The 16,160-nt window shown below is 50.0% G+C and overlaps 1 protein-coding gene across 5 annotated transcripts in view; it reads right to left on the bottom strand.

Annotated features, from left to right (window-relative positions):
• The window catches only part of NOL4L (nucleolar protein 4 like), a 143,946-nt gene that overhangs the window by 58,949 nt on the left and 68,837 nt on the right, over positions 1-16,160 (bottom strand). For all 5 annotated transcript variants that reach the window (XM_063633726.1, XM_055265742.2, XM_055265741.2 and 2 more), the window contains exon 4: positions 9,026-9,135. In XM_063633726.1, coding sequence (XP_063489796.1) covers positions 9,026-9,135 — 110 coding nt within the window. The remainder of the gene's footprint in view (positions 1-9,025; positions 9,136-16,160) is intronic.

The following is a 16,160-nucleotide window of genomic DNA, read 5'->3' as shown; positions in this document are numbered from 1 at the left end:
CAGCACTTTGGGAGGCCGAGGCAGGCGGATTACCTGAGGTCAAGAGTTCAAGATCAGCCTGGCCAACATGGTGAAACCTCGTCTCTACTAAAAGTACAAAAATTAGCGGGGTTTGGTGGTGGGCGCCTGTAATTCCAGTTACTCAGGAGGCTGAGGCAAGAGAAACGCCTGAATCCGGGAGGCGGAGGCTGCAGTGAGGATTGCGCCACTACACTCCAGCCTAGGTGACGGTGAGACTCCATCTAAAAAAAAAAAAAGTATTCTATCTATAAAAATAAAAATAATGCAGGCCAGGTGTGGTGGCTCACCCCTGTAATCCCAGCACTTTGGGAAGCCGAGGCGGGCAGATCACCTGAGGTCAGGAGTTCGAGACCAGCCTGGCCAACATGGTGAAATCCCGTATCTACTAAATATACAAAAATTAGCCGGGAGTGGTGGCTGGGGCCTGTAATCTCAGCTACTCGGGAGGCTGAGGCAGGAGAATCTCTTGAACTTGAGAGCAGAGTTTGCAACGAGCCAAGATCACATCACTGCACTCCAGCCTAGGCAGCAAGAGCAAAACTCCATCTCAAAATAAAAAATAAACATAAAAAGTAAATAAATGCAAATAAATCAAAACAATTTAAAAAGGGGTAAAAGGCCACCTGGAAGCGATTTCTGTAGGCGAGCTGCCCTGGGATTGTGGTGGAAGGTCTGAGGGCACAAGGTAGAAACTCACAGCAGCTTCTCCAGCTGTACGTCCTCTCACAGCAGAAATGCTCCAAGGATTGTCCTCTGCCTAGAGAAATCCCAACAGCAGCCCTGGTCAAGGACAGTATTTTAGTTGCTTTTGTTTTCTTGCTGCAGCATAAACCTTCCACAGGGCCAGGAATTTACTGAGACAGGACGAAGGTTTGGGCTATAGATTCTCAGATACTGAAAATGTGGCCAATGGCATTTCAGGCCTTTCCCGTGCTCTCAGGGTGGCAAGTTAGGCCCTTGCAGCTCAGCTACACAACAAGAGGAGGTAATAGATGGAGCAAAGGAAAGAAGCCAGAAGCAGACCAGCAAGGCTGGGAGTAGGGAAGACAGTTGGTGGGACGGGTAGAAGCCTGGGAGGCTGGGAACTGAGAGGAAAGTGGTGGCCTCAGTGGGAGAGCCCCGTGGGGAGAGAATGAGGCAGACTAAAATCTAGGCAGCCAAAGCAGCAGACCCCATATCCTCACAAATGCCACAGGGTCTATCCCACTTATTGGTCCACGCACATTTTCAGGAGCAGACACAGATGCTCAAAGTTTGAACAGTCTAGAGAAATGGCTATTCCAAGACAGTAGCAAAATTTGCAAATGGTGAAAAGAGAGTGGAGATGGCAAAGATACGCTGAGAGCTAGAAAGAAAGATTCTGCCACTTACAGCAAAGCTTAACAGCCCTCCTCACCTCCCCAATGGCAGACCTCCAAGGTCTGGAGTGTCACTGGGAAACTGTCTTTGATCATCATAAAATATCACACTTTGCCCTACTTAATGCTTTTTTTTTGCCTTGAACATTTATTTAACATTAATAGCGCTACTCCCTCTTTTTTGTTTTAATTTTCCTTTTTGCGTCATTTTGATAAATGTCTTTTGTAAATACCAAATGCCATTTAAGAAGGCCCTTCTGAGCTTTTTATGATACTGTGTAATGAAATTTAACCCATTCACATTTTTTATATTTAGTAGTTTGGTCTTGTTTGTATTATGTTACTTTATGTAATTTATTATATACATTTATTTATCATATTCCTTTATATTTATTTTATATGTATACATAAATCTCTTTTTTGTGGTTTCTTCGTTTAGTCCCCTTAATCACTCTTGCTGGACTGATTAAGTTTTCTGTGTTTCTTTTATTCACTCTACTAGTTTAGAAGTTCTACATTCTATTTCTAGTCCATGGAGATTACTCTTTAACTTTAAAGAAACATCTCAGAGGCCGGGCGCGGTGGCTCACGCCTGTAATCCCAGCACTTTGGGAGACTGAGGTGGGTGGATCACGAGGTCAGGAGATCAAGACCATCCTGGCTAACACAGTGAAACCCTGTCTCTACTAAAAATACAAAAAATTAGCCGGGTGTCGTGGCGGGCGCCTGTAGTCCCAGCTACTTGGGAGGCTGAGGCAGGAGAATGGTGTGTACCCAGGAGACGGAGCTTGCAGTGAGCCAAGATCGCGCCACTGCACTCCAGCCTGGGTGAAAGAGTGAGACTCCATCAAAAAAAAAAAAAAAAAAAAAAAAAAAAAAAAAAAAAAAGAAACATCTCAGAACCTCTGCAGCTGCTTTTTTTTTTTTTTTTTTTTTTGAGACTGAGTCTTGCTCTGTTGCCAGGCTGGAGTGCAGTGGCGCAATCTCTGCTCACTGCAACCTCTGCCTCCCGGGTTCAAGCGATTCTCCTGCCTCAGCCTCCGAGTAGCTGGGACTACAAGCACGCGCCACCATGCCCAGCTAATTTTTGTATTTTTAGAAATGGGGTTTCATCGTGTTGGCCAGGATGGTCTCAATCTCTTGACCTTGTGATCCACTCGCCTCAGCCTCCCAAAGTCCTGGGATTACAGGCGTGAGCCACTGCACCGGCCACCTCTGCTTCTTTAAGAGACCATCAAAGGTCACACACATTGAGCCACAGCAGGAGACGAGGCCATGTTTCCATTCTGCTATTACTCCTCTGAACTCCCAGCTCACCTGGGCTGCAGGGCAGCCTGAGGAAGGAAAGAAGGGAATCATCACTGCTATCAGGCTCCTAAACATGGTTGTCTAAGTCAGTACTCTTGGGTTCTCCATGGTAAGAACCCCATGAGTCAGCACTGTTTGAGTAAGTGACAGTCTCTCACAGTAACCCATTAACACTCCTTCTCCTTTGTGTCTGCCCATATTTGGGGGTCTTTCTGGGCAGGAGGGAGATTGAGACGGTTCATAAGAAAAGAAAGAGAAAAGATAATGATTAAAAAGTAAATGTAGTTAGCCAAAAAAGTGGAAACAACCCAAATGTCCATGAACAGATAAATGCAATAAACAAAATGTGGTTAATACAAATAAATACAAATACAATAAACAAAATCTATGGTTAATACAATGAAATATTATTGTCATAAAAAGGAATAAAGTTGGTCAGGGGCAATAGCACACATGCCTGTAATCCCAGCACTTTGGGAGGCTGAGACGGGCAGATTGCTTGAGTTCCAGACCAGCCCAGACAACATGGCGAACTACATCTCTACAAAAAAAATGCAAAAACTAGCTAGATGTGGTGGTGCTCGCCTGTGGTCCCAGATACTCAGGAGGCTGAGGTGGGCAGATTGAGCCTGGGAGGGCAAGGCTGCAGTGAACTGTGATCATGTCACTGCACTCCAGCCTGGGTGACAGGGTGAGACCCTGTCTCAAAAAACTAACAAAAAGGAATAAAGTTCTGACACATGCTACTACATGGATGAACCTTGAGGACATGATGCACAAAAGGACAAAAGGACAAATATTGTCTGATTCCACTGACATGAGGTGCCTAGAAGAGCCAATTGCATAGAGAGAAAGCAGAATAGAGGTTACCAGGGCTGGGAGAGGGGAGGAAGGGGAATTATTGCTTAATGGGTACAGAGTTTCTGTTTCAGGTGATGAAAAAATTTTGGAAATAGATAGTTGGTGATGGTTGTGCAACATTGTGAATATACTCAATGCCACTCAATTATATACTTAAAAGTGGTTAAAATGGCACATTTTAGGTTTTATATATTTATCACAGTTTTCTTTAAAAAAAAGAAGGTGGTGGAGAGTTTTTCAGAGTGGGCTTGTTTCCTTCTCCATTTAGGGAGATGGAAGCCTGAGAAAATTCCTGCTTGAAATCTGAACCTCGCTCCCTAGTGCTGACTGAGGAAGGGCTCTCTCCTGGACCTGGCTTCCAAGGAGGGGGCTTCCTCGGAGTCCTGGCCTCCTTCTCCTCTGTTCCCCAAACTGGCTCCAGCCTCCCCTGGCCCCAGGTCCTGCTCCAGCTGTTACTTCTCAGCTACCCTCACCCAGGCCCTCTCTGCTTGCCCAAATACCATTTTAAAAGTAAGCCAGGCCCGGCGCGGTGGCTCACACTTATAATCCCAGCACTTTGGGAGGCCGAGGAGGGTGGATCACCTGAGGTCAGGAGTTCAAGACCAGCCTGACCAACATGGAGAAACCCCATCTCTACTAAAAATACAAAATTAGCCGGGCGTGGTGGTGCGCACCTGTAATCTCAGCTATTCAGGAGGCTAAGGCAGGAGCACCGCTTGAACCCAGGAGGCAGAGGTTGCAGTGAGCCGAGATAGTGCCATTGCACTCCAGCCTGGGCAACAAGAGCAAAACTCCGTCTCCAAATAAATAAATAAATAAGCCAGTGCCCCTGAACTTCCTGGCACTAGCCCCTTCTGTTTTCTGTCCTGGGTGACAGCTCTGTGGCTGCTGTTTTGTCCCCTCTACTAAGAAGAGCTCACTGTCTGTGAAGGGGTCTGCTCCTCCTCACCTGCCCTCCAGGACCCAAGGAAAATTCTGGGCCAGGACAGAACAGTAGAGAGGGAGGCAGAGGTTAATGGGGACAAGCTAGAACCTCCATCACGTGGGCTCAGACAATGGAGCCGCACCACTTCACACACTGCTGTGAGGGCCATTAAAACCATTAGCAGGACATTAGCTCTGCTCCAGGAACTGCAGAGAGGGAGGCAAGGGAGGTGCCCACAGTCCTCCAGAGCTGAGCCCTGAGCCTCTCTGGGCCTCGGCTTCCTCTGGGTGGGAGAAGGAGCACAGTTGTCTCTCTGCTTCCACAGCTAATTTCTACAATGGGCCTGAAATCTTCCTTCCCTGCCCCTTCCAAGAAGATGGCTCCTTCCTCTGTACAACTAAATACAATTTCCATTTTATAGCTTTATAAGAGTATTCCCAAATAAAAAACTCTTTGATCAGGCCACACTCCACTATTTTCTGCTCAGTGTGGCCATTTTGATGACAGCTCCTGGTGTCCGTGTCTTAGGCTGGAGGTGCCGAGAGGGTGGAGTCTAACCCCCACAGTGGTGCCTTGTATCTTGACGACACTATAAATATTGGGTGCATTGAATGAGACTTCAAGAAGAATCTTTCTTCTTTCTGTGGATCTTGTTATTGAATTTTCGTATTATCTAATACCCTCTGCAGAGAAGGACTCATTTTCCAGCATATTAATCTAATACAACTGGCCTACAAGTAACATGATTCTGTCCAGCCCTCAAGAAAATCCCACCACCTGCATATTGATCAAAGCAAAGTGAGGGAAAATGTTCTCCTTATCTTACCATTTGTCTCTTTGATACGTGATGTTAGAAATAAACAGATTATTGAGATTTTTTCTTACCCAAAGTTTTCAGACACAGAGCTTTGTTCAGCATTAATAAAATATTTATCATGGCTGGGCACAGTGGCTCATGCCTGTAATCCCAGCACTTTGGGAGGCTAAGGCAGGTGGATCATGAGGTCAGGAGTTCGAGATCAGCCTGGCCAACAGAGTGAACCATGTCTCTACTAAAAATACAAAAAAAATTAGCCGGGCCTAGTGGCAGCCGCCTGTAATCCCAGCTACTCGGGAGGTAGAGGCATGAGAATTGCTCGAACCCGGGAAGTGGAGGTTGCAGTGAGCCGAGATCACGCCATTGCATTCCAGCCAGGGTGACAGTGTGAGACTCCATCTCGAAATAAATAAATAAAATAAAACAAAATATTTATCCTGGTTACCGGTTACTTTAGAATTGGGTTTATTTTCCATGTAACCTGCATTAGAAATTTGCAAACACTACAGATGTCCTCTTTTGGCATTTTGTGGTCAGAGTGATGAAACCACTCTCAAAGCCTTGTCTTGGGACATCGGATTTGACAGCAGCCGAACCTATCCTGTGGCTGTGTTTGGATGGTGGGGAGTCATTCACCCACCCTGGCCTGCCTTTGCTGCACAGGAAATAAGCTAGTAATTGAAGTATATGTATTTTTAGTTCTAACTCAAGCTGAAGAATCAAAGACTGCTGGGTCCTTGGCCCTTCCTTGATGCTGCAGATAAATAATCTGGTGAGCCATGTGATTTCATGTTGTGCCACGTGCCCAGCCATAAAACAGGGATAACGGCACTGCCTAAGAGGCTGAGGCCTTGAGAGTTCATTGCTTTGCACGGAGTGCTGAAGACTGACAGATGAAGGGCTCTAGGCACGAGGAGGGAGGCTGCTTCACCTGCCAGGTGGTGAAAGGCAGGCCTGAACTTCCATCTCCTGCTGCACTCAGAAGAAGCTGGCAACATTCAGACACCCCCACCTGGAAACTACTAATGAAGCTGAGGAAGTCACATCCAGCCCCACTGTAAGCAGAGGCCACCTCGATCTTGGCCCTGCCCCAGCTGGACTCCCAGAGCACCCTGGAGACCAATGCCCTCCACAGTCCTTCCTTCCTTTGGGAGCTGCCAGAGCCTCACTAGGGCAATTCCTGCATCTCATGTCATGAACTACGGTTCATCCCCGATACTCATCAGGTGCTTATGCACCCAACACTGTGCCTTCCCCCTTTTGCTTTGGCAACAGAACTCCTCACATTCTCTGCTGCAGCCACACCAGCCCCTCAAATCTCTTACAGGCTTGGTCCTCCCTTGAGCCACAAGGCCTTTGCATAAGCTGTTCCCTTGGCCTGGAACTCTCTTCCCTTCAGATTCCACTCTCAGCTGAAGCTCCTTTTCTGAGGCACAGCTTCCCTGACCCCTGCCTCAGTCCACCCTCCAGCCCACCCTAAGTACCCCCAGTGCCACGTGTCCTTCTGTATCATGGCAATGCCCCACTGATCACTTCCTCCATTGTTTATCACCGCCTGCTGTGAGCTGGGCATTTGTGTGCGATCCTCTGGCTGGTGTCTGTCTCCCCTAGATCAGAAGAAAATACAGGGATGCCAGCTGGAATCGCAGCACTTTGGGAGGCCTAGGCAGGCAGATTGCTTGAGCCCAGGAGTTCAAGACCAGCCTGGCCAACATGAGGAAACCCCATCTCTACAAAAAATATAAAAAATTAGCCAGGCGTGGTGGCAGGTGCCTGTAATCCCAGCTACTCGGGAGGCTGAGGCGGGAGAATCGCTTGAACCCGGGAGGCGGAGGTTACAGTGAGCTGAGATCCGGCCATTGCACTCCAGCCTGGGTGGCAGAGTAAGACTCTGCCTCAAAAAAAAAAAAAAAAAAGAAGAAGAAGAAAGAAAATCTAGGGGTACTGCTGTTTCTGCTAATCCCCAGAGCCTGGCTCACAGAACAGAGCTCCACAAATATTTGTGGAATGACTGAATCCTCGTTAAAGCACCTAACCCATAGTCTTAACTCCCCTCCTTCCATTGATGCAAGTGAAGATACAGTTAGGATTTTTAACCAGATCAAATATCTGATTCGTTAGTGAGAGATCGCAACTTGCATGACACTGACCACTACTGGTTCTAGTGGTGACCTGGATTTAGTGCCATTCTGTAGGAAACAAAACCAGGGGGCTGTGCTCCCGGCTGTTTCTGCGGTTTTGTGCTTCATTCTTCATGGGCACAGATGAGCACGGTCATAACCGTGTTTACGAAGCCAGGTGCCGGTGACAGTGAGGATGGCTACAGGAAAGAAAGGCCACAGATTGCTCTTCAGCGGCAGTCAGAGGAGACCTAACGCAGAGGCTGCACAGTGGTGCTGGGATTCTATAACCAATAACAAAAGCGACACCCTCATTACCGACACCCCTGCAGCCCAAACTACTTTGCCTTTGCGCATTGGAAACCCAACCCAAGCCCATTTTCTCCACTGGAATTATTTGTGATGATGTGAAGTTTTTGGAGATGCAACCATCCCAGAACAGGCACGCTCAGATGAGAAGACGTGGGAAACACAGTTCTAGCAAACAGTTCTACCGCTCAGAGCAAAGCCTACATCACACAGCCTCTAGGGTCTGGGCACAGTATGGGGACAGGAGGGCTGGCCGCCCCGCCTCTTGAAAGGAATACGCAGCTCTGCAGGTTCAAGCCACCCAGCTGAAGTCCTCAAACTGGGTATCATGGGCCAAGATGCCACCTGCACGTGTCCTGCTACATCACCATGGATCTGGCCGAGGAGCCGCCACCACCCCCTCAGAGCACGCACGCTGGGGTTGTCAAGGACACCAGTGCACAGGACGGCCGCACCCAGAGCTAGAGACCGGCTGCACAGGAGAGCCGCACCCAGGGCTGGAAGACAGACTCGAGTTCTGACCCATCTTTCAATGGGAGAGAAAGAATCCAATCCCCTGCTAGGGCCACAAGGACATGATGGGTTTGGATGTCCTAAGAGACGAGAACACTCCAAGCCAAAGGCAAGAAGTGATTACCCTGGTTTTAGGCGGTGCGGGGTGGGGAGGGTGGAGGTGGAGGGAAACTCACCTAGTCCTTCTTTGAAAGACAGTCAGGCTACTTGCTTTGCAAAGGGTTAGGAGGTGGACTGTGTGGGAAGGCAGGCGAGAGGGAGTTTCTTTTCATAGCCTGTTTCCATGGTGTCTCATGGCCCTTGGCAAACCCCAGCTGGGGAGGCTTGGACGGCCAGGAGGCCCCAGGGCCACCCTCCAAGGACTATCCCCTAGTCCATCTGGGCCCCAAGAGTGACAGAGGCCACAGGCAGGCGGTTACTCTCTCTTGCCTCCCTGGGGGAAGGTGGCAAGAGGCCAGCGATATAGGGCAGAGCAGAGAGAGAACAACTCCAGGGGCCAGGGCTGCAGCTCCCTCCCTTCCACGTCCTCTCCTCCCCCTCCTCCTATGAGCCCACCCAAGGGGAAAGTTTTCTCCCTGAAGACCCGCAGGGCTGTCTGCACAGGAGACCCTCTCACGAGAAACACATTCTTGCCTCCCCCCTCTCCGCCTGGACAGCCCAGATAACCAGATAAGGGCCTCTTTGATTTCCCGTGTATTTACACAAGCTGTGGCCCCTAGTCTTGGAAAGAATCAACCACCGCCAGGCAAGTCAGGACGCCTCCAGGTGGGGTGAGGGGAGACGGCCGCCTTACCTGCTCCTGGGAATTCATCACTCGAAGCTTCATCTGCTTCAGGTAGGTAGAGGTGAGGGGCATGTTGTAATCAATAATCCCAGAGACCAGTGGAGATGGAGGCTCGTTTTCTGGCAGAAAGAACAAAAGGAAAGCCCTTTCAGTCTGTGCTGCGGGCCTGTCACCCATATGGAGCATTTAACAGAGCCCATGGAAGAGGAAGCCACCTCGGAGGAGAAGGGACAGGTCAGAGGTCGCAGACTCTGTGGCTCACCCACATCTGGCCCAGAGATGTGGACTGCATGGCATCAAAAATATTTTTTTTATTAGATGCCAGTGTTTTAGAGATTTCACATGTTAAAAAACAATGAGGCCAGGCATGGTGGCTCATGCCTGTAATTCCAGCACTTTGGGAGGCCAAGGCAGGAGGATCGCTTGAGCCCTAGGAGGAGACACAGGCCCCAGGAGTTCGAGACCAGCCTGGGCAACACAGGGAGATCTCATCTTTACAAATAATAAAACAAATTAGCCAGACGTGGTGGTGTGTGCCTGCAGTCCTAGCTACATAGGAGGCTAAAGTGGGAGGATAGCTTGAGCCCAGGTAGTCAAGGCTGCAGTCTGCAGTGAGCTGTGATGGCACCACTGCACTCCAGCCTCAGCAACAGAGTGAGACTCTATCTCTAAAAAACAAACAAACAAAAAAACCCAACAAACCCACCCCCCCAACACACATGCACATGTTTGTATGAATTTTTGGCTTCTTTGAAGAACATAAAGTCTGGCCACATGGAGCCCCCACTCCTGAAGGCAAGCAACCACTGCCACTTCAGCAGCCACTTCTTTTAGGCCGGGTGTGTGGCTCCCATTTTGCCACAGTCCCCACCACTCCTTATCGTATTGCACAGCTTTGCTCATTTGCAAGTATCAATTATGATACTTGCTAGACCCTTGAAGGCATCTGTGTTTCCAACCACTGTCTAAGTCAGTTATCTTCCAGGTGAACACATGCCACTCTCACCTCACGCAATCCCACTACCCCACAGCATCCCCCAAAAACATCCTCAGGTGCCATATGGTTCCCAGGTCTGAGCCAGGCCTTCAGTAGCCCCCAAATTCTGGTTCCTCCTTCATCATATGCAGAGGAACATTCTCCTCCCATTTATTCCTTTGTTGTCCTGAAGATCAAAGTGATGCATGTTCTTTTTGCAGAGAATTTGCAAAGTGCAGAAAGATGTAAAGAAAAAATTTAAAAACCATAATTGCACCACGCGGCTTGGCATATGCTTCTGTTTATTTTTTCTCTGTGATTTTTCTTTTTTACACATGATCTCATAATGCATACAGAGAATTCCAGTCTGCTTTTAAAACGTTTTTTTTTCCTTAACATTTTGTCATAGGTATTTTCCCCAACATCAAGAATCTTATTTTGCTTTGTAGGTAGAATTTTTATGGCCATGTAATATTTTACCATAATTTGCTTAAGTCACTCTCTAATGATTGGCTATTTAGGTTGTTTCCCACTGGGGCTATCATAAACAACACTGCAGGGGACATCTTTGTGCATAAATATTGCTCCATATTTCTGATCTTATTTCTGCCTTTTTTAAACAGATTACAAGAAATTAAAAGGTAGGGACATAATTTGATAACCACTAAAATCTCTGACCAAGCTGCTGTAGGAATTGTTTCAATTACTTGTTATCTGGCCTCCTCCTCCTTCTTCCAAGGACTTCAGGCCAGATTCATTTTGCCCCAGGCTTTTAATCAAAAGGTGCCCCTGGTACACAGTCCCACTGATGGGCTGGGATTTCCATAGCATGAGGAAAAGTGGGAGCAACGTCCAGAACAAGTGCCCTCTACCATCACAAGAAGGCCCAAGAGACAGGCTGCAGGGTGACAGGGCCGAGGTCCAGAGGATATCCGGGGGTGACTTATACTACTTGCCCCTCCAGAGCCATAGCCCAAAAGGGTCCCTGCAACCTTGAAAACGCGATACCAAGGGCAAGAAGCCAGACATAAAACGACAACCACTGTATGATTCCACTTACACGAAATATCTAGAATAGGCAAATTCAAAGAGACAGAAAGTAACTAGAGGTTACTGGAGACTGGTGGCTGAGGGAATGGGACTTTATTGCTTAATGGGTACAGAGTTTCTGTTTGGGGTGATGAAAAAGTTTTGGAAATAGTGGTGATGATTGCTCAACAGTGTGAATATAATGTCTTTAAAATGGAACGATTAAGCCGGGCACGGTGGCTCACGCATGTAATGCACTTTGGGAGGCAGAGGCAGGAGGACTGCTTGACCCCAGGAGTTCAGGCCAGCCTGGGAAACATAGTGAGTCCCTCGTCTCTACTAAAAGGTAAAAATGTTAGCTGGGCGTGGAGGCTCGTGCCTGAAGTCCCAGCTACTTGGGAGGCTGAGGTGGGAGGATCACCTGAGCCCAGGATGTTGAGGCAGCACTGCACTCCAGCCTGGGTGAGAGAGACTGTGTCTCAACAATAACAACAGAAAAAAACAAAATTATTAAAAAGGCAAGTTTTTATGCTGTAAATGTTTTACCATAATTTAAAAAGAAAAAAAAGTCTGCAAACAAGGGGTGAAGTTACCCAAAGAGGACAACGGAAGTTCCTGCTTGGCAAGGATAGGAACAGCCCTGCAGAAAAGGTGGGAACCCGGAATAGCTGGGGCCTAGAGGATGGGGGTCCACTTTGACGCTGTGTACTTCTGGTGACTTCACAGATCAAATAACATTTTGAATCAAGTTTTACAGGAATGCAGAACTTAGTTTTGCTCTTTAAAGCTACCCTGTCACATACAGAATGTTTCATTCTGTTCTTTGAGGAAGAAGTAGATGTCAGCTGGGTGCGGTGGCTCACACCTGTAATCCCAGCACTTAGGGAGGCTGAGGCAGGCGGATCACCTGAGGTCAGGAGTTGGAGACCAGCCTGACCAACATGGCAAACCCCCACTCTACTAAAAATACAAGAATTAGCTGGGCATGGTGGCACGTGCCTGTAATCCAGCTACTTCAGAGGCTGAGGCAGGAGAATCGCTTGAACCTGAGAGGTGGAGGTTGCAGTGAGCCAAGATCACGTCATTGCACTCCAGCCTGGTGACAGAACGAGACTCCATCCCAAGGGAAAAAAAAAAAAAAAGTAAATGTCACTAATGGAATGGCTAAGAGACTGGCCTGAAAGGGACCACCCCCTCCTCCTCTTTTTCAGAGAGACTTCTGCTTGGTTGGGTGGCAGGGATCCTCTGCACCGATACCAAACTCAAATGGGTTTCCACCCCACTGTCAACCTAGATTTGACTTTCTTAACCTCAGTGGGGTTTTGAACCCTAGCCCCATACATTGACCGGGTCGGATGCACATGTCAAGCAGACAGTCTAGTGATGACACTGAGATGGTATCACTCAGAAGAGCCGTGGGTCCTGTTTTCAGAGGTGGATGTTCAGACTGAGAATTCTGCCATTGCTGTTTCCTCTAAGAGGAGGCTGTCTGGTGAGAAGCTGTTAAGTACCATGGTGAGTGTGACATGGTGAGTGTGAAGGGCACCCAGCACTCTTGCGGCCCCGGTCGGCCCTTCACTGGGTGTTGCAGGGATTGTCTAGGTTTGGGAGGCGCGGAGGCGGGGAGCTGTGTTCTTTTATTGATGGTCGCCCCTGTCCTGACTGCAGTGTCATGACTGCTCATGAGAAAGTATCTTTAATAAAGCTAGTGGCAGTGTGGCTTAGGAAAAATAAAACAGTGGCCAGGACAGCACCCTTGGGAGGCGGGAGAAGAGGTCTTCCTTGGCCTGTTCCCGCCCCGGCGTCTCCAGAGATGAGAAACCACTTCCTGTGCCTGTGGGTGAGCCAAGAGAGATCAGAAGAGGAAGGCAGGATGCCCTGGTCTTGGGGAAGCTGGAACATCCCAAGCAGACCCCTAAACCCATCGGAGAACACCTTACATTGCTATAAGGTGAAATGCTTGATTTTGCAGTTCCAGAATGAGAGTTCTGTGGGGGAGATAGGACCTCCGCAGGGAGGGGACATTCTAGGTGAGGAAATGAGCCATGGAGCCATGGGTGGGAGGTCAGAGCTCAACCACACCACTGGGAGAAAGGCAGGCAAGCTTTTCAGCAGTGAGGAGCCCCAGGTGTTCTGGATTCAATAAGTGGGTGCACACTGAGAGGATGGGCTTAGTGGGAAAGAGAGACGGAGCAGGGGCCAGTGGGAGCCTCAGAGTCAGATGCTCACCAGTGAGAAAAATGCCAGGATGGGGGACAAGCTCAGGTGGAAATGTGAACAAGGAAGAAGTGGGTTTCTTGGACTCTGAGACACGCCGCCCCCCTCCCTGCCCTATGGTCAACATGTGGTGCCACACTCGAGCCTCTACAAATGACCTGATAGTGTGGCACCGCTGGACTCTGTTGCCATGGAGAAGGGTGAGCTAGGAGGTAGCAAGGGTCACGGAGCCTAAATCATCCAGCAGGTTGCTGGCAAGAGAAGCACAGGAAGTGCCCAGAGAGATGTTTCAACATCTCTTTGCCAAGAAAAATGGAAACCAGCCCAGGCACTAGACCTAGTTTTATGCAGTTTCGAGAATAATCAATGATGTGGGTGCTTGGGCCAAGCCAAGTTGTTTGCTGGCCTGTGCAGCTGGGCACCAATGGCACTCATCAACCAATGCAAACCTCAACCGTGGGAGTGACCCTCGTTTCCTCGCCGGAACACCAGGCGGTGATGCTCACAAGCTTTCACCTACAGCACGAAGAACTCTCAGTCCAGAGACAGGTATGAAAGATCTTCCAGGCAGGGGTGGGCGTCGAAGGACATGTGCACAATGGGGGCCTGGCACAGAGAGGCCGTGAGACCATCCAGCCTCAGGGGGTTCAAATTTGGAAACAGAGATCCCAGGCCTGAGGCCAGCTCAAAAGGTGGCAAAAAATATCTCCTTCCTGGGGAAGTAAATCATTGAATTGGCAAGTCTTCGAGGAGTGCTGATGTGCATGCTATCTGGGTGGGGAACATGAGGAAACTGTGTGTGGTGCAGTCCCCAGGCTCAGGAAACAAGGGTGAAGGATGAGCAGGGTGCGACAGACGTGAGACCATTAGGGTCACTGGAGGAAGGGCTGAGAGGGCCCCAGAGTAGCTCAAGGAAGCTTCATGGAGAGAATCTGAATGGGACTCACGAACTATTGCTCAGCTGACAGCTCCTTAGCACCTGCTTAGGGCTCCACACACACACTCTGGTTAGAGGCTCCCAGGAACCTTGTGAGGTGGGTGCTCATAGTAATGCCCTGACTTTACAGATGAGGCAACAGCACACAGAGAGGCTATGCAACCTTCCCACAGTCCCACAGCAAGTGAGTATGAGAGCTGGGAGAGGCCAGGCTGGCAAGGAGGGATGTAAAGGGGCCAGGCACGGAGGGCCTTGAAAACCATGCAGAGTCTGGGCCTGGTTGCGAAGGGGCGGAGACCCAAGTGGACAACCTGCCTACTGAGGAAGAGTCAGCATTGCTGCCCATTGGCTACTCCCAGTTTGCAGCCATGTAACAATATTTTGTCACATCAAAGAAAACAGAGACATGTCTCCAAAGGTCCCTTTCCCCAAGAGCTGGGCTGGTCTGAAGTCACACCCACTTTGCGTGCTCTGTCAATTCCTCAGGGACTGGTGGAAGAGGAGTGTGGAGTCAGGAGGTCCTGGAATTTCCCGTCCTCAGACTTCCTGATCCTCTGCCACCTCTTTTGTTTATGCTCCTGGCACTGGGGGAGGGCACGGGGCTGTCCAGGCCCCCCCACTCTGCTGCGGAGAGACCGCTGAGCAAAGGAGGCCACTCTATTTCCTTTCTTTCTTTTTAACATGAGGCCAGGAAGCCAGGCATTCTCCCAGCAGCCCTCAAGGAGCCTCCATCCTGTCCCCGTCCCCGCTCCCTCCCACCTTCCTGGGGCAGGAACACTGGGCCTGCCTCTGGGGCTGGTGCAGGCTCTGCTTTCCCAGCAGCTGGAGAGGGAGAAGGGAGGGCTGGCAATGCAGGGGTGCCTGGGAGACAGCAGGATATAGCTACATCCAGTGGCCAGCATGGCAGGCAGAGATAGGATCTGCAGGCTTTCAGCGGGGGCAGGAGGAGGGGAACCTGGGGACAGTCCAGGAGGTGAGTGCCTCTGGCCACTTAGCAGACAGTGGAGCCTTTCAGACTCTAAACTCTCCACTGGCAGCTTCCAGAAACCAGGCCTTTCCCTTCTAACCCTGTCCAGGGTGTGGACCCAGCATGCTTGCCTGGCAGGGCTGGGGGCCACATCTGACCTTACCTGGGTAGAGGCAAACCTTGTGTCTCTGTGGGGCCACCTGGACGTTAGCAGCCTTGTGTCTGGGCACCGTAGGCCACTACACGGGCTGGAGGCAGGAGGCAGGGTGATGCTCCCGAGGTACCCGCTGCGTCCCAGGTGCCCTCCACAACAGGCTCACCCTCACCACCCTGAAAGGATGGCATTCCTTCCACTTTGCTGATGAGAAAATACGGTTTCCTGCCTGCACTTCTATCTCCTGGGAGAGCTTGGATGAATGATTTCACCTCAACGCCTCTCTGTGCCTCAGTTTCCTCACCTGTAAGCCAGGACTAACACCTCATAGGATCCTTGTAACTGTCATGATCAGGAGCTGCTCAGAGAGGTTCCCTGTCCTGCCGAGGGACACGCAGTGGGGAACAGGGCTGCACACCAGACCTGCCTGACTCCAAGTCCATGCCCTTCCATGCGCCACTTCCCCGGGCTCCTGCTCCCTCAGCGTCTTCTCCTCTCCCTGCGAGGGGAAGCTCCACTACCTGGGACAGAGATGGCATTGTGCCTGAGGATGGGGGAGGATGGGTGAGAATGGGCATGGTGCTCATCTTCTGTCCAGCCTGAAGAAAGCCTCAGGAAAGATGGGCTTCAGCAGCGAGCCCACAGCGCTGGTTTATATTCCAGATGGCTCCTGGCCTGTGTGCTCCCTCCCTCCCTGGCCTCTTTCTCCTCCCTGGGGTGGGGCGTGGTGGTGGCAGCCAGTGAGGAGAGGAAGCAGGCCACTGCTGTGCTCCGCGTTGCCCTCCTGGCCACACAGAAGCCCGCAGATGAGGAGCGCAGCCTGCAGCGTGGGGAGACCCAGCAGCCATCAGTGAGGAGTGCAGG

This window comes from Symphalangus syndactylus, chromosome 24 (assembly GCF_028878055.3).
Source record: "Symphalangus syndactylus isolate Jambi chromosome 24, NHGRI_mSymSyn1-v2.1_pri, whole genome shotgun sequence".
NCBI classification, from domain to species: Eukaryota; Metazoa; Chordata; class Mammalia; order Primates; family Hylobatidae; genus Symphalangus; species Symphalangus syndactylus.
This window is presented reverse-complemented; position numbering and strand designations above follow the sequence as displayed.